The sequence below is a fragment of the Pteropus medius genome, unplaced genomic scaffold, assembly GCF_902729225.1.
Source record: "Pteropus medius unplaced genomic scaffold, Ma_sr-lr_union100, whole genome shotgun sequence".
Taxonomy (NCBI): domain Eukaryota; kingdom Metazoa; phylum Chordata; class Mammalia; order Chiroptera; family Pteropodidae; genus Pteropus; species Pteropus medius.
In genome coordinates this window covers 28,184-46,629 of record NW_024343554.1, presented here as the reverse complement: position 1 = coordinate 46,629, position 18,446 = coordinate 28,184, and the positions used below count along the sequence as shown (strand labels likewise).

The 18,446-nt window shown below is 46.8% G+C and overlaps 2 gene segments (V, D, J or C); both read right to left on the bottom strand.

The window, feature by feature from the left end:
• Positions 1-1,978: 1,978 nt before the first annotated feature.
• LOC120606275 (immunoglobulin lambda variable 3-9-like) lies at positions 1,979-2,915 on the bottom strand. The segment is given in 2 exon segments: positions 1,979-2,407; positions 2,800-2,915. Coding segments are annotated over 2 exon segments (471 nt in total).
• Positions 2,916-8,894: 5,979 nt separating this feature from the next.
• On the bottom strand, positions 8,895-9,488 carry LOC120606274 (immunoglobulin lambda variable 3-19-like). The segment is given in 2 exon segments: positions 8,895-9,280; positions 9,428-9,488. Coding segments are annotated over 2 exon segments (429 nt in total).
• Between the last annotated feature and the right edge of the window lie 8,958 nt (positions 9,489-18,446).

The window sequence follows — 18,446 nt, the reverse complement described above, 5'->3', positions numbered from 1 at the left end:
AGGAGTTGAAAGTGGGAGAGACACCACTCCCTCCCCTATGGAGAGACCCATCAACAAGATGATTCCTTCTCTTCTCAGGGACTTTATGCTCCGCATCAGTGCGTGGAGCTCATGATCGCGACTGCTCCACGGTCTCTCTTGACTCCTCCTGACAGTGAATGATTCCGCAAAGGCTGGGGTTTTGTGTGGGTTGGTCGATGGTGACTTTGAAACGGGCACTGGGTTGCTTCTACACCACAGAGGTAAGCAGGGGCGGAGGGCATATGGAAAGCAGTAGACCCTCCAATTCTCCCAGACCGTAGTCAATGATCACAGTCACAAAATCACAAGCATCCAACTCAGCAAGACTGATCTTGGACCAGTACCTTCCGAATGGAGCTTTGTATAATCCCTCCTGACAAGGGATCATGACTTGCAAGGTATTTGCTGAGGTCAAGGGGGTCATGGAGTGCATAGGGAAGAAGGTAATTGCAGATACCAGCTCTGACCACAAGGCTCGTCATTGTAATGAGGACAATACTAACAAGGATTTCTTTCTTATATTTATATGTATATGTTTGGATACATATTAATCTTACATTTTTAACCTTCCCCGTCTCATTCCATTTTATTTAATGTAAGGTATGTTAAAAATAGTTAACTTTATATTTCAATATTTAAGGTATAGGATATCCCATACAGCTGGGGAAAATAAATATCACTAGAGGACAAAACAGTATTTTGCATCCTCTCCAAGAGAAGGTTAGCATGTTTGTGGTTGTTCACGAGATAGTTTTCTCACATCAGGTAAAGCACGGCTGCGTAGATTCTGTTAATTTGGAGACTGTAGCTTTGTGTAAAGGTGAGTAGGTTTCAGTTAACAAAGGTTTTACTCTGGTGACTAATTCTGTGTCAACTTTGACAAGCCGAACTCTATTTTGCAGAATGATTTTCTGTGTGTGTTTCTGGTTAGAGTGGCTGGAAAGAGAGATTCTTGTGTAGGACTTGGAGGGTAGAAGGGAGCAGCATCCACTGTGTAGCTCCCGCCATGGCTGAGTGTCTGCTGGGTCACTCCGTAGGAGGAAGCGATGGCCACGATTCCCTTGGACTCACCTTCGGGACGGACCTGACTCTCCTACTGTCTTTCAGAGCTCAGAGCACTTAGTGTGTCAGTCCCTTTTTCATTCTGTAAAAATACAAGGAACAACCAAATCTCTCTGGGGACGATGAAGTGGGCACTGGGGACTTAGGTGAGAACCAGAGCACTGTGGGTGTATAGTGGCTTCCTCTGTCCTGCTGACCATCTTGGCAACAGCTGACCTCTTAGGCTCACCTCGCCGGAAGCAGAAGCTGAGATGGTGCATTGCGTGGGCAGAAAATCAGGAAGCAGGTGAGGAGGTGAGACTGGGCAGAAGGAGAAGGTGACCCCCATGAGGTTACACATGAGGCCTCAGATTCGTCCAGGGAGCTCTCAAGGTGGCATGTTTTCGTCACCCTAATTGAGGCAGGGCCTTGGCAACTGGGAGTCACTACACTGACCTCTCTGAGAAGAGCATGAACCTGGGGGACCATTTTCTGAACCTACAGCACTTCCCAACGAAGGCACTGATGAGAGCCGCCAGGGTCCCCGGCAAAGGCGCGTGCGCAGTGAGCTCACAAGAGGGATCTGCGTGGACAGCACAGTGTTCTGCTCCACTCAGAGTCTCAGGCCATCGTGAGAGCCTGGGGCTTCGGGAGCTCAGCGGAGCTGGGCAATTGTGGGGTCTTATCCTGATCAGTAGGGTGAAGGAGGGTCCAGGGATGACCACACGGAAAGGCCAGGGCATTGACCACTGGACAAATATCTTCCTCTGTTTGTCCTTCCACCCAAGCCATCTGTCCCCAATTCACACTCAGGGCCTGACAACACCATGACAGCCTGGTCCAGCCAGCCCTGAATCTACTCCTGGTCCACCTTAGGCAGAGATGGCTGAAGGCGGAGTGAGAATGTGTAGCCAGGAATCTCAGATCGAGGGCCCTGGGCCAGACCTGTTCAAGGCTTTGTCTGCAGTTCTTGAGGGAACAGAGGATAGTGTGACACAGACCAGGAAGGGGGTTTGTGTCTCACTTCCCCATCTGCTCGTGTCACTGTGAGGACTACCACTGTCCCGCACCTGACAGTAATAGTCAGCCTCGTCCTCGGCCTGGGCCCCGCTGATGGTCAGGGCGGCTGTGTTCCCTGAGTTGGAGCCTGAGAATCGGTCAGGGATCCCAGAGGGCCGGTTGTTATCACCATAGATGACCAGCACAGGGGCCTGGCCTGGCTTCTGCTGGTACCAGTGAGCGCTTTTACTTCTGATATTGTTTCCTTCACAGGTGATCCTTGCTGTCTGTCCTGGAGCCACGGACAGTGAGGGTGGCTGAGTCAGCTCATAGGATGCCACGGAGCCTTCAAGAGAGAAAAGGAGAGGTGGGCTTCCAGAGCTGAGTCTCTTCTCCAGGAGATACAGTCTGCCTGGCCTGGACCAAGCTCCAGAGTTTCATTAGCCCACAGGATGCCCTAACATTCCTATCTATTCTAACACCTTTGGCCCTAGGGCCTGACTGGAGGATGGAGCTTCTGCAATGAAAAGCCCTTCATGCTCTGGCAGGTGCAGCCGTTCAGGGCTCACACAGAGCCAGTAAGCACAGTGGGTTATTTCAGCCCTGCCCAGGCCCTCATCCTGTAGCAGAGTCATTAGCATCCTGTCCCCACTGGCAACTCCCTACTGAGATCAAAGACAGAGCTGGGCCTATCCTGAGCTGTAAGGCAGAGGTTGGGTGTGAGCCTGGATGCAGCACCTGTGCAGTGAGCAAGGAGGCCAAGGAGGAGTGGGGTCCAGGCCATGGTAGAAGCAGCTCAGTTCTGCTCTCTGGGCCTGAGACTGGGCAGGTTTCCTCCCAGGCTTCTCTTATCCCCTTGCTGGAGAGAGCTGCTGGGTATGCAAATCATGTTGGGTCAGGGGTGCTGCCTAAGGAGCTTGTGGTTTCAGTGAGGAGCTCCGCCTCAAGGGACACAGAAAGGGGAGGTGCGGTCCCTGCAGACCCCACCCTCAGCCCAGGGAATTCTGATCCACTGTCTGGTGCCATAGTCTGGGACTGACACATCTACCGCAGACTGTCTCATGGCCTCAGCCCCGAGCAGATCTGGTCACCGAGAGTTAGAGGTGAAATGTCCGCATTTTCTGAACACATTATAGAAGGGTTACTATAGAGGTGACCATAGGAGTCTTAGGTCAGTGCAGTGTCCCACCCAGATCACAGTCTGTGAGCACCAGAACCTGAGCTCATTCCCACCTTGCCCAGTGTGCATAGACTGTTTAGGAGCCACTGAGGTGCTGTGAGTTTCTGTGCTTGGTGTGAGTTCCTGGAGCAGGTCGTAGATGCTGTGCCCCTGTCACCCAACCCTAACGCAGTGTGCACAGGGACAGATTGTTGCTGAGAAAAGTTGAAGAGGAACAGAATTTGAGCACGAATGGAGTGGGCTGGAGAGGAATGAAATATCTGGACCTACGCTAGAGGAACAGGCAGAGTCTACATCAACACATCTGACAGACATGCAGTCAGAAGTTTACATAAAAGATGGTAGTGTAAAAACATACATTTTTTTTCCAGGTCTGAGGTGATGGTTAACAACCCTCCTGCATGTTCGAATCCCTTACACCCAGACCCACCCCACCTCCAGATGTCTCTGCCAGGTGGTCTCTGCTGCCATCTGGTGGCCGCTAAGAATCGACTGTGTTGAAGCATTGGCACCCTTGCTTGGCAGGGTTGTTCGTAAATTCAGAACCTACGATTCAGGTTCTGATTCCCTGACCCATGGACTGCTGGCCCAGGGGAGAAATTACTGTCTTTTATGTGACCCCTGCTTTTTTCAAAGCCAAGCGCTGGAGGCTCAGATCACTCATGAAAATATGATCAGGTTCATTTAGAAGAGGAGGGGGCAGGGCTTACCTGAAGCATCACTCCTTGTATCTTGGGGATGGTGGGTGGACATGGGTGAGATTCCGGGTCTTCAAACAGGGGACACAGGACTCAGTGGCTGCCTCCCACTGGTGCACTCTGCCGGTGTAGGGCTCACAGAGGGCAGTGCAGTCTACTGTTCTAAGACAGAGACAGAACACTCACCCCATAAACATTGATTCAGACCCACTTTGTCTGGCACACATTCCATCCTGGGAATCACTTGAACGGGAGCATTGTGTGCTTCGGGCAGCATAGAGAACACCCTTGTTTTATTGACAGAGCAAGCAGACCCCCCACCTTCTCTCTGTGTCTTGTCTTCCATATTCGTTTCATAGCTAGACAGTTACTAATCTCAGTTCCCTATTGGCCAGGATTCAACTTGTGGCACAGTGTTGGTCCATGGATGTGTCAGTCGGCTGAGCTTCTTTTCAAAGAATTTTATCTCTTGCGACATAAATAAACAGAGTAGATTTATGCAGTGCCTTTCCTCTGGAACCTGGATGTGATAGCTGGAGGTGCAGCAGCCATCCTGAGCTCTGTCTTCAAACAAGATGAAAGCGAAGCCCTTGTAGTAGATATAGTGAACCAGAAGGTGAGAAAGATCTGGAACCTCATTGGATTGCTAAGGATCTGGAGAACAACGAACTGACTCCAGACTTATTGTTTCAGGAGAAAAATAAGCTCTTGTCTGTTCATGCTTCTGATTATTATGTGTAGGTTCTTGCGTTAAAAAAAAATCATGACTAATGAAGGTAACGATTAATAGAGATCAATCAATAATTCAAATGATGATAAGGGAATAATTGTACAGCTGTTGGTGACGTCCAGATAATTGGTTAATACCGGGCAAAAACTGACAGGCAGGTACTGTGCGGTGAGAGGCTGAAGGAGGCCTGTCCCGTGAGGTGACATTGGGGCTCTGTCAGGATGGGAAGATGAACACGTAACAAGAAATATGTTTGGGGAATGTGAGGTCAGTGCCCTGTGGGGAGGGTCTGGTTGTTCTGAAAATAAAAGGCAGTGAGAACGTTGTAATTTGTCTTCTTTTTTCAAAGACACTGTCAGTCTGTAAAGACTTCAAAATGAACAGATTTTTTGTTCTCATTATTGCTTTTTTTTTGTTTTCACTTTTATTATTCTGGAGACATCACTCCACTCTCTTCTGTTTGTGCTGTCTGGATGGAGAGGTCCGCTCTGATCTCTCTGACCCCTCTCTGTATAGAACCTGTGTCCTTTCTCTAAGGGTTTTTCGATTGTCCATTCGACACTGGTTTAAGGAATTTGATCATGATGAGATTATGAACTTCCTTCCCTAAAGGATCTGATTATTTCTTCAGGATCCCGTCTCGGTCACCAAGCAGCCTGGTCTCACCTGTAACCTAAGCATCTCCCTCTGGGGTCACCGTGGGGAGCCATGCAGAGTTCTTCCTGACCCACTGCACATTCTGTAGTGTCCCGTGTGAATATCACCATACTGTACATGTTCGAAGTCAACATGTTGTCGGGCCATGTGCACAATGTCACTTTCAGAGATGAGTGTAAGTAATTATGACAAAAGTTATTTATAAATGAGATGCTGTTATTTTTTATATCTAGGAGTTTGATTGAAATATTTTTATTTTCTTCATGTCCTCACTTAATATGTTCAATTATTCCTACTTAATTTGAATGCATCACACACACGAAAAATTTTTTACCTGAATATGCAGCCTCCTGCTTGTCCTACGGATTTTGGATATGCCAGTCTGAGAGTTGCATGAGCCAACTCCTTAAAATCTCAAACTATATATCTATCTACCCCAGTACATTAGCTGTACAGCATAGGTAAGTTTCTCTATATACAGAAACATCTACATCCATATTCATATCTGTATCTATATCTATATCTATATCTGTATCTCTATCTATATCCATAACCGTATTCATATGCATATACATACCTATACCCATATCCACATCTATGTCCATATCCATATTTATATCTATGTCTATCTCCTATCGGTTCTGTTTCTCTGGAGGACCCAACAAACAAACCTGATTAGCTATGACTTAGTCGTTCAAGGTTTATTTTAATGGTAACTTATCCAGCACTAACTTGTTCAGTTCTACCTTGCCGTGATGTCATGTCACTTCACATAGAGGATGAGAATATCTCCTCATGTTTTTCCACCAACGGTTACGCTATCACTGTCATAAATTTGATTTAGATATTCATTATAAACCACTTTGCATTGCTATTAATTTTTGATTTACACATGATGACGTTAATTATGGGCATTAACATAAGGGAGACGATTCTCTCTTTATCCATGTAGTGACGTTATGTGATGCTTTATGTTCACTGTGTAGATGGACATTTCTATCTGGCATCATCTTCCTTCTGTCTGAGGCACCCATTCCTATTTTTTCTTGATGTTCTACTGGTGATAAATTCTGTAACTTTCTGCATGTTTGGAAAAGTTTTATATTGTTTTCATGTTTGAAGGGTAGTTTCACTTCATAAGTTCAAGGTTTAGAGATTTTTCTTTAAAAAATATTTTTTAAAGCTTTTCTTTTCAGAGTTGTGGCTCCACTGTCTTCTTACATGCTTCGCTTGAGTGTGAAATCTCCTTTTTCGACGAGGTTTATGCATCTGCATGTGATATTTATTTCCTCTCTGGCTATTTTTAATATTATCTTGTGATCACTGATTTTGTGAATGTAATTATGAGTATCAGCATTATTTTCTCATGGTTCCTGGTTTTGAAATCAGTAGATATTCTAGGATATTTCAGTCATTGTTTTCTTCAGTATTGAAACATTTGGGGCCATTGTTTTTTTAAGCATTTATTCTATTCACTCTCGTTTGTCTTCTCTGCTCTGGGACTCCAACTACATGACTCTCAGGCTGCATGAAGTTCTCCTACAAATCACTGAGCCTCACTGGTCATCGCTTTCCGTCTTTTTTATTTCTTCACCGTTTTGAATAGTTTCTAATTTTATTCAGGTGATATTATATCACGTGACGCGATGTTTGGAACATTTTATTTCTCTCTTTAAGGTTTTTTATTTATTATTTTGCAGTCATTGTCATACATGTTACTTTTACCTACTTTATAAATTCTAACATACATATTTGTTATATTTATCTTGCGATAGTGAATTAATTTTTAAAGATATTTAAATAATGAGTCTTAATGTTTGTTCTTTGAGTCAGCATTTCTAAGGTTTACATTTCTTTTCCTGATTCATATTTTTTCCACTGTCTTTTCTTCTGCCTGAAGGGTGCCCGTTTTTATTGCTTGTATTATAATTCTGCTGATGATTAATGCTGCCAGTTATCGTGTATCTGAAATTTTTAATTTAGTTTAATAGTTTATTTAGTCCTTTGACTCACTGATTCTCTTTTCATTTTTAAAGTCTTTTTCTCTGTATGTGTATGTTTTAATTTCCGGTCTCTGTTGTTTTGTCTTCAAGTTCACTAATCTCTTCTTCTGTAGTATTGCATCTGCTGTTCATCTCTACCCTTGTATTCATCATCTGAGACATGGAGGTTTCATCTCTAGATGTTTGATTGAGATCTTTTTCTGTTCTTCTCTGTCTTCTTTTTACCTGTTTGTTCATTCAGACTAAATTTGAATTCAAGACTGGAACTGCAACCGTTCCTTAAAATACAGGCTCCTCACCAGGCTTTGGACCATGCATTTCAGATACAACAGCCCCACAGCTGCATGAGCTATTGCTTAAATTACCTCCCTCTCTCTCTCTCTCTCTGCCTCGCACCCTCCTTACCTCCCTCCGTCTCTGTCTGTCACTCTGTCTCTGTCTCTGTCTCTGTCTCTCTTTCTCCCGGTTTTCTCTCTTATCTGTATACTTTTATAAATATAGTAACGTATTGTTATTTATTTCCTTTCGGACAATTGACTACATTTTATAGACATGAACAAATAAAAACATTTCTATATTTACCCATGCAGTTACCATATCTAATGGTTTGTATTTCTTTGTACAGATTCACATTTCTGTATCATTACACAGAAATGTGAACACAGTAATGGGGTGTCCTTTGCTGTTCCTGCTGTTCAGACCTGCCCGTGATCAATTCTAGAAGATTTAGCACTTTGATAATGTAGGATATTGCTTTCTTTTTTTGAATGATATTTTGACTGGGTAAAGAATTCAAAGTTGACAGAGTTTTTCTTTTAGTATTTTAAAGACGTTGCTCCACAATCTACTTGCTTGCACAGCTTTAATGAGAAATCTGATGTCATCATGACCGTTGTCCCTCTGTACACAAAGTGTTTTTTTCCTCTGGCTTCTTTTAACAGCGTCTCTTCATCATTGATTTGTAGCAATTCCACAAGGTGTGTGTTGGAGCCGCTTCCATGTTTCTTGGGGCTGAGGTTTGTTGAGTTTCCTGGATATATTTGTTTACGGTCTCAGCAAATTTGGAAAATTAATGCCTATCATTTCTGCCAATTCTTTGTCTATTTACCAGCTCCTTCCTCTTCTTGTCTCCCTCAGGGGCCCAAATTACACAGTATTTAGGCTGCGTGAAATTCTCCTACACTACCTGAAGCTTCATCAGGTTTTCAGCCTTTTTTCTTTCTTTGTTGCATTTTGAATAGTTTCATTCACCATGTCATCAATTTCACTAATTTATTTTGAAGCATTTATATGAATGATATCAATCTCATTCAGTGTTTTTTTTAAATCTCACACCATGTATTTCATCTTCATGAAATTATTATATATTTTCAGAATGTCTTTGTTTCCTATTCCTAATGTGTTCAATCTTACCTCTACCCACAAATAAAATGAAATATAATTATAATGATTGTTTATGTATCCATTGTTGGTACAGCTTCTACAGAGCTGCTCAGGGCTGGGAGGAGGGGGAAGCCTGGAATCTGAGATCTGGGGACCTGGACCAGACCTGCTCATAGCATTGTTTACAATCCTTCTGGTTTGCAGGAGTGTATGACACAGATGGAGAAGACAGTTTTAGTCTCACTTCCCCATCTGCCTGTGTCACTGTGAGTTTTATCACTATTGTCCCACACAGAACAGTAATAGTCAGCCTCGTCTTCAGCTTGGAACCCACTGATGGTTAGAGTGCTCGTGTCCGCTGAGAGAGGGCCAGAGAACCGGTCAGGGATTCCTGAGGGCCGCTTATTGTCACCGTAGATGACCAGCACGGGGGCCTGACCAGGCTTCTGCTGATACCAGTCGGGATAATATTCTTTTATGCTCTCTCCCTGGCAGGTGATCCTGGCTGTCTGTCCAATAGCTACAGACACTGCTGGTGGCTGAGACACATTAGAAGAGGCCACAGAACCTGTAAGAGAAGAGAGGAGAGGTGAGTGTGAGGGTGAGGGTCTTATTCCCAGAGGGCGCACACCCTGCAGCATTCCCCGTGCTGAGCTGAACATCAGAGAGAGGCTGCTCCCTGGTTTCCCTGGATGCTGAGTCGAGGCAGAAGCACCTGTGCAGAGAGTGAGCAGGGGGAGCAGAAGGGTCCAGGCCATAGTGGAGACACACCAGCCTCTGCCTATGTGCCCTTAGCTGGGATGTGGTACCCAGGCTGCCCTTATACTCTGTAAGGTGATGTCCTCATGCAAATCTACTTCCTGGGAGGCAGATGCAGATGGGGGCTGGCTCATAACAACCGTAGCGCAGAAGCCTGGAAACAGATACAGAAATGAGGCTGGATGCATCAGAGTCAAAACAAATATCCCTCAGGAATGCATTTAGAGGGGAATATCAGGCAAGGGAACCCCTGAGTGCCCTGGAACACTCTGACCTATGGGGAAAACCAGGGGCCAGAGGTAGTAGGTAACCCAGTTGGTGGTGGGGAGGGGTTTCCGGGCTCTCTGCACTGCGGCCGCCCTGCTGGGACTGGCCGCTCCAAGCTCTAGTGTTATCCTCTCTGCTTGAAGCTCTAGAGGGAGTAGACTGAATGCAAATCTCTTCTCTACCATTCCCCAGTGTGTCTGTCTCCACTCTTGTCTGAGCTCTGAGCCTCAGGGCCTCATGCTGATAACTTCCTGAGGTCAGAAGGAGGGCAGATGCGGGCTTCAGAGTGGAGACTTCATTCTGCGCAACTCAAGTGTCTTCCAAGGGGCATCAGTCATGCCCTTTGCACTGAACACAACCCAGGGGTATTGGACCCATTAGGGTCCTCAAAGCAGGTCCCACAGTGCCCCCTGATGCCCACAGCATGAATGTCATCCTACACATGCAGAATGACTACTTTGGAGCCCTTAATGGCTGCTGACTCTTCGTGTTTCTCCCGAACCCCCTCACTTGATACCATAGTAACCCAATATTATCCTCTGCTGCAGACAAGGTCTCTCCTCCAGTCTAATGAGGAGGGAGGCATCATTGTGAGGTTAATAAATTTTCCAAAATCTCCCACACAGTGATGATGAGTCACGTTCCTAGCGCGTAGACGGAACCTAGAGTCTGACCTTTCAGTCCCCTCCCGGCCTTGCCGTTCACCGTCCCCCATGACGTCTCCGCTCCTTTCCCACGCATCTGGAGCCTCTCCTGTCACAGCCCTCAGGGAGAATGGAGCATCTGAATAGAGCTCAGGATTTCATGCTCTGTGAATCTGTGTTAATGGGATGTGGCCTGTGTGGACAGAGATGGGAAATTCAGTCTGCTCCCGCCATGACAGACAACTCTGGATCATGTGTCAACGAAACATGGAGAATCGGGTGACTGCTCAGGCTCCCTGTGTCGGGCTCGGATCCTCACAGTGAGATCAGGATTCCTTTTCTTTTTCTGCTTCTTTCTTTTTGTATTGTTCTCTGAATAAAATTTTTAAGTGAATGAATACTGTTTGTTTGTTTGTTTATTTGTTTGTTTATTTTTAGTTAGATTTTTTCTGTTGCCACATATTTGACCCCATTTACGCCATCTACCCCCCCTTTCCCCCTGCTCATCTACCCTATAGAATCCAGGAGTCTATGGTCCATGTCCTTGAGTCTCTGTTACTTTGTCCTGTTTGTTTGTTGCTTTTAGCTTTATAAGGGTTACTTTTCTTACATGATCGAGGCCATGGAGTTGGACAACTGTCAGTATCAAAAGACGAACCTCTTAATTTTATGACACATAATTGGCAAGAAAACATGTTTCACCTCATATCCCTGGCAGATGTATTGATTTTGAATCCTAATCCTGCTAAGGATGCGATGGAACAAATTCACTTACAAAAGCAGATGATGTTTTACAAAGAATGGATGTGTGAAGCGCTGTGGTGATACCTGTGCAGAGAAAGAAAGACCCCACGGCTCACCCCACAGAATCGGGTCTAAGGAGACAGTGGAAGATAAGACGAGTGCTACGTGCTTCAGACATGCCCACTGCTGCTCCCAGCTGAGCGGGGCACACATGGCTTCTTCCCAGCTTCACATCCCTGAAGCTTCCACTCCTCACACGTCACACTGCAGAGTCTCCCCATGGGATCCACCGGCCCTCCTGCTGGCCGGTTCACACCCATGCTCCGGGGCATAACATCATGGGGGATTACCTCTCAGTACCCTCCAGGGAGAATGGACCTTCATACATATGTCCTGTGCTTGTGCATTAGGCACATATATCCCTTTGTGGCCAACAGCAGTGAGTCACTGACTCACTGAGGCAGAGGGAGCAGTGATCCTTCGACTTAGTCCGGAGAGGCACCAAAAGGGGTTCACACCAGAGTTGAGCCCAGTCAATAAAATATTACCAAGGATCCTTTTTCCTCTAGAGGTGTACACAAAGTCTGACTTTATGACTTGTCATGAGATTCATGGAAACGATCTTCCCACTGAAAAACATACTTGGAGCAATATTTATCCAAACAATTCACAGGAACTGTTGTCATTCATTATACTGACTAAGCATAAAACCTGTTTGATAGCTGAAAATCACCTTTCAAATGGTTGTTGTATTTAAGATCAGCTGTTAGTTAAGGGACTAACTAGTATGGACACACGGTATAAAAATTCCCTTGTCTCTGGGAGGCCTCAATAGTCAAGGTTTGGGTGGGAAGGAAAGTGGAGCGGCCATTCCTCCTTAGTCTGTCATAGGGGTCACGGGACCCTCCATCGCCTCCTGCTGGCTGTCAGTATATACTGCAGGGACAGTGACACCAGTGACACAAATTCTGAAGGCAGAATTTGAACATGAATTGTGAGTCATTCCAGGGAGGATGCGCTGTAGTTTCCACGTAAACATAAGATTTCAAAGATTTAGTATAAAAATAATGTAAAAGATATTAATATTTTCATATTTAATCCATGTTGAAATGATAATATGTCAACTAATTAAATTAAAGAAATAGATATGGGACATGGTTCGATAGTGTAGCAGTTAGCACATCTGCTTTACAGGCAGAAGATCCTAGGTTCACATCCCAGTGGAGCCACGGTCCATGATCTATGGCCACGCCACCCTGAACAAGCTCGATGTTTGATCTCAGATGCTAAGCAGGGTCGGACCTGGTTAGTATGTGGATGGGAGACCACCTAGGAAGACCAGGTGCTGTAGCCATAAATGACAATAATAATTTAAAAAAGAGTTAGATTATGAAAACTAATTACACTTTTTCTTCCAATTTTTAAATGCATATCCTGTAAAATTTTAATTTGCCTGTATGGATCAAATGTTTTTTCTATTGGAAAGGGCTCAGTTGGAAGTCACAATATCAGCTGCTTGCTTTCGAAAAGGGAGAAAGATCTTCCTGGCACCTTGAGGAGAGGCCAAATCTTGGGTGTGAAACCACAAGTGACGACACAGGACGGTGGTGGAGACCAGGCATTCAGAGGCCAAACGACCTCGGTTCTGCTGCTGGGTCAGCCACTTTCCAGTTCTGACCACAGACGGGTCTCAGCGTCCCCATCTGAGATGAGGTGATGCCGAGAACGTTTCTTCACAGAGTGTCTCTGATTAAGCCATTTATCAAATACGAAGTGCCGTGAATGGTGCCGCTACCTCTTAAGCACACATGAACGTTTCCTTCTCCTCCTTGTTTAATGTCCTTATTCTCATCCTTCCACTTAATATGGACCAAAGCCAGCAGAATAGTGGAAGGAGGAAATTACAGAAACAGAATGCTTGGGATTTTGACGTTGAAAAATTTCTTAGCTACACTAAAAGGAACACACCTGTGTACACACACACACAAACACACACACACACACACACACACCATGCACACAAGCCCACAGATGTACTGCCTTTTGCACAGCTCAAAGGAGGCTCATCCAGGAGACTGATGACATGGTGACTAAACCTTTGAGTCCAGTGACATGGTCCTGCTGCTCCAACAGACACATCACCATGTCCCAGCAGAGCTGCCGCAGAACCACTTCATGCTTGCAAAGATCGTGATTTGTGTCATCTCATCCCACTTATCTCATTAGAGTGTGTCCTGAGTGTGACTACTGATTGAGGTAGCAGTACCTAGTTCTTGGAAACTGCAGACCTACCCTGCAGACATTGACATCGGTGTATATCCTGTGACCCGTCCCCAGAGGACAGCATGAAGACTCGAGGGGCAGGTGAAGACAACTGGGCCTTAGACTGGTTTTGCTGGTTTCACTGATGGGCCAGAGTATAGCAATACTTCACACTGATCCCTCCAGTCAGTCCAGAAAGCCACAAGGTTAAAATTAAAGGGGTCGTAGACTTATCATGTACCCTCGCAGTTGAGCAGGTCAGGAGGACTGAGACCTGGGGTTGGAGGAGAAGCGCATCAGCTTGGTGTCCTGGGGACTTCATCAGGAAGGCAGTTGCCATTCACTGCTTCACTGAAGATGTGAGGCCGTTGCCTCATTTATGACCTGAATGGAGGCTATAGAGGCCACCTTGTCATATGTCAGAGATTTGCTCACTGGGGTGATTCACAGAGCAGGGACGGAGCCTGGATGTCCAGACATGAATGGTCTATTCAGGGGAGGTTCAGAGTCGCTCTGGACTGTCAGTTAAGCCCCACCTGATCTTTGAGAATTTGGTGGTGCACCCCAAACTGCAACCGCCCAAAAGAGAGGGTAGGCAGACACACTGGAGTGCGTAGAATTGTGTGCCCCCAAATTCATGTATGAAGTCCTAACCCTAGTACCTCAGGATGGAAGCTTATTGGAAATAGGATTGTTGAAGATGCAATTAGATCATTTAAGCTGAGGTCATATGGGAGCAGAGGAGGGCCCCTAATCCGGTACATTTCACTGGTGTGCTCAGAAAAAGGGGAAATTTGGAGACAGACACAAGGGAGAACACGACATGAGGATGGAGGCAGGATCTACAAGCCAAGGACACCAGAGATGCCGGCAAGACCCCAGAGGGTAGGAGACAGGCAGAGGGCAGATTCTCTATCTCACCAGCCCTGATGACGGTTGATCTCTGACTTTTACTCTCAGAACTAGGAGTCAATATTTCTGTATTGTCAGCCCCCGGTGTGTGATATCTGTTATCAGAGCCCCAGCACCTACACAGTTCCCCATAAGATCGGGGTGCTCAGGGCATCAGCCACTGTTCTGTCCCTGTGATCACACCCCCTGGGAGGAGGCTCCTGTCGTGAGCTTCCCTCTCCGGCAGACTTGGACTCTGCTCCCAGGAGTCTGTGTCAGTCCCCAGGCGGCACAATTTCTCCTGTAAACAAGACACTCTGGCCCCCTTGCCTGCGCCTTCTAGGCTCATGTGGGATGCAATGCTCACGGTCTCCAGAGTCTGTCCCACAAAGACCTTCTGTAGTATTTTTATTATTATTATTTTTATGGCATTAGCACCTGGTCTTCCTAGGTGGTCTCCCATCCCAGGACTAACCAGGCCCAACCCTACTTAGCTTCTGAGATCAGATATCAAGATTGTTCAAAGTGGCATGGCCGTAGACCAGGGACTGTGACTTTCCTGGGGCGCGAACCCAGGACCTTCTGAGTGTAAAGCAGACGTGCTAACCATCACACTATGGAACCACATCTTATTCTGTAGTTTTAATGGCAGTGTCGCCAGGACTGTAAACACTCAGTCACTACTTTTTGGTCCCTGTACACAGTTTCCCTCACAGAACTGAGTCTAACTGTGAGAAATGCCATAAAAGAGACATGTGCCATGACCTGCAAGTGGGGAACATGGTGTCCTAGGAGATTATCCAGCAAAAGCGTCTCACTCAAACCTTATGTCACAGATGGCTTTTGCTGAGGAAGGTACTTTAAACATAACCTTGAAAGATAACTTGGTGCTGACCGGATAAGAATTAGTATTCCAGAAAGGGATGAGGGTCTGGGAACTGAAACCAACCATGGGGTGGGTGCAGGGATTGATGGGGCTGTGGGAGGCATCTCTGATGGTCGGACCATGGTGCCCTTAGGCTCCAGGGCTGCTGGTTGCAGACCACGCCTGACTCCCTGCAGGCTGAGGAGCCTCCGTCTGCAAGATCCACTTCCCTGGATAACATGGTAGTGAGGTCATTGTCAAGTGTCCCTTCATTCCTCTCCTTGGTAATAAAAAGAGAGGTCAGAGCTGAATATCTGGACAGAGAGGCCCTCATCCCTCAATAGGGTGGACAGAGTAGTTACAGACAGGACCTCGAGTTGCCATGTTTACTCTGTTCCTTTCTGGAATCTGAGCCATCCTGACATCCTCTTCCTTTGCCTCTCTTGAGCTGTCAGGTGATATCTGAGCACATGGGCCACAGACAGGAAGAAAGGTTGTTTGCAAGTGACCTCAATGAGCTGATGCTCTCAGGGATTCACCTGCCTCAAGGCGGGAGGGAGGAGGTAGTTTCATGTTTTGCCCTTGAATGTAGAAGGTGTCCCACATCGTGGGAGCTGACAACAGACCTAGGCACAAGAGGTGAGTATAGCCAGCCCAGGCCACTGATCTCGCTTGCCCATCATTTAGAAAGTGAGAAAAAGCCCCTCCCCAACCCTGTTTGGGAACCGCAATAATAATCAACTTCATCACTGGGCTGGAGGAGAGAGAGGCGCAGTCTCCAGAGGTGGAGTTTGGGTGCTGTGAGGTGTGATCCTTGACACCCTCCTCGGCCATGGGGGGCTGTGCACAAGACACGTTGGTGCAAAGAGAAAGGATTATAACCCTCAATTATCACTGTTGCCCCAGCACAAGAGATGCTGACCATCTGTCCAGGGGACCGAACTGCCCAGAGAGGAGAGTCCAGACATACTGTTCCCCCGAGGATGACAGGATGAGGGGTATGGACACAGGCAAGTGCAAGTCCAAGACCCCGTGGAGCCCGGGTGGGAGGGAGAGCAGGTCCCCTGTGGTTCACAGAGGTGCCTTCCTGTGGTGACTCTCATGTGTGCTGTGAGTAGCAGGAGAGGAGGAGGGAAGCCATGCCCAGTGTGGTCCTCAGAAGACCAGCAGGCAGACTCCCCGGGGAGCCATCTGATGCAGATTCCCAGGGTCGCCCTCACCTGCTGCAGTGCCATCTGCTTCTTAGGAGACCTCAGGGGACTCGGTGCTCACTGGGTTTCAGAAGCTCCAATGCAGGTCGCCATGGAAACTCTCACTTCCTCTCGTGCGTGTCCTCAAGTCCTTCCTAGGCCACCTGTGCCTTGGTGCTTAACTGTCCTGCCCTTGTCAGCTGAGCTTGATTCAGGTGCCAGACCCTGTCATGATGTGGAAAAGACATTTTAAGAACAGACTTTATCAGAAGCCCCCTGGGCCTCGTGCGAGGAGGGGCGAATTTCCAACAGGAAGTCCAGACAGAAACAGATGGTTCAGGCCACTCCTGTTCTCACTCAGCTGCACAGAATCTGAGCTTTCCTCACCACCTCAAACACTTCATGGTGTTTTCTGTCTAAGTCTCCATGTGTTTTTCTCTCTGACCGAAACATCTCCCGGGACACCCCTCCTCACCCAAGTACCAGCCACTCCATGTGCTCAGGCTGCCGGAACAGAAATGACATAGAGCGGGCAGCTTAAAAACAACAGATTTTTCTTGCTCAGAGTTCTGGAGGCTGGAATTCCAAGATCATGTCGTCAACGCGGTTGCCTTCTGCTGAGGACCGGCCTCCTGGTTCATAGCTGGTGCCATCTGGCTGTGTCCCATCTCCCTGCTGGGAGCAGAAAGGGATGATGAATCTACTATGAGCACTAATCCCATTCATGAGGCTCCAGCTCAGGACCAATCACCTCCCAAAAGCCCCATCTACTCATCCTTTCACCTTTGGGGGTTCAGATGTCAACATATGTATTCTGGAGAAAACAAACGTTCAGATTATAGACCAGCTGAAATTTTACTTAGGCATTCAGTTCTCTGGAAGCCTCTGACCACAAGAACATTCTGTAAGAGAATCACAATTCTTTAACATCCCAGGTGGATGGGATATACTCAGATCCTTTGCGTGAATTAACACCACCACCCTGTCTCAATACCCCCAATCTTGCCTTTTTGATGCCCAAACAGGACTAAAAAAAACAGAAGCAGGAATATCAGGAATGGAAGGGCCTTTGAGGGCTCAGTAACAGCGCCAGGTAGAGGGCACCCCGTACAGGACGAAAGTAATGTCCTCCAGGGGGCTGTATGTGCTCGGAGTCGGCGTGCAATCAACCCTGTTGCTTCTTTTATAGGGAGGATTCATATGGGTCTAGAAATCAGGAGTTGAAAGTGGGAGAGACACCACTCCCTCCCCTATGGAGAGACCCATCAACAGGATGTTTTCTTCTCTTCTCAGGGACTAAAACAAGATAGTTTTCTCACATTAGGTAAAGCACGGCTATGTCGATTCTGCAATTTTGGAGACTGTGTGCTTTGTGTAAAGGTGAATAGGTTTCAGTTAACAATGGTTGGATCTGGTGGCTAATTCTGTGTCAACATTGACAAGCTGAACTCTATTTTGCAGAATGATTTTCTGTGTGTGTTTCTGGTTAGGGTGGGTGGAAAGAGAGATTCTTGTGTAGGACTTGGAGGGTAGAAGGAAGCGGCATCCGCTGTGCAGCTCACGCCATGGCTGCGTGTCTGCTGGGTCACTCCGTAGGAGGAAGTGATGGCCACGATTCCCTTGGACTCACCTCCGGGACGGACCTGTCTCTCCCAATGTCTTTCAGAGCCCAGAGCACTTAGTGTATCAGTCTCTTTTTCATTCTGTAAAAATACAAAGAACAATCAAATCTCTCTGGGGAAGTTGAAGTGGACACTGGGGACTTAGGTGAGAAGCAGAGCACTGTGGGTGTATAGTGGCTTCCCCTGTCCTGATGACCATCTTGGCAACAGCTGACCTCTTAGGCTCACCTCCCCGGAAGCAGAAGCTGAGATGGTGCATTGCATGGGAAGGAAATCAGGAAGAGGTGAGGAGGTGAGACCGGGCAGAAGGAGGAGGTGACCCCCACGAGGTTACACATGAGGTCTCAGGTTCGTCCAGGGATCTCTCAAGGTGGCATGTTTTGGTCACCCTAACTGAGGCAGGGCCATGGCAACTGGGGGTCACTACACTGACCTCTCTGGGAAGAGCATGAACCTGGGGGACCATTTTCTGAACCTATAGCACTTCTCA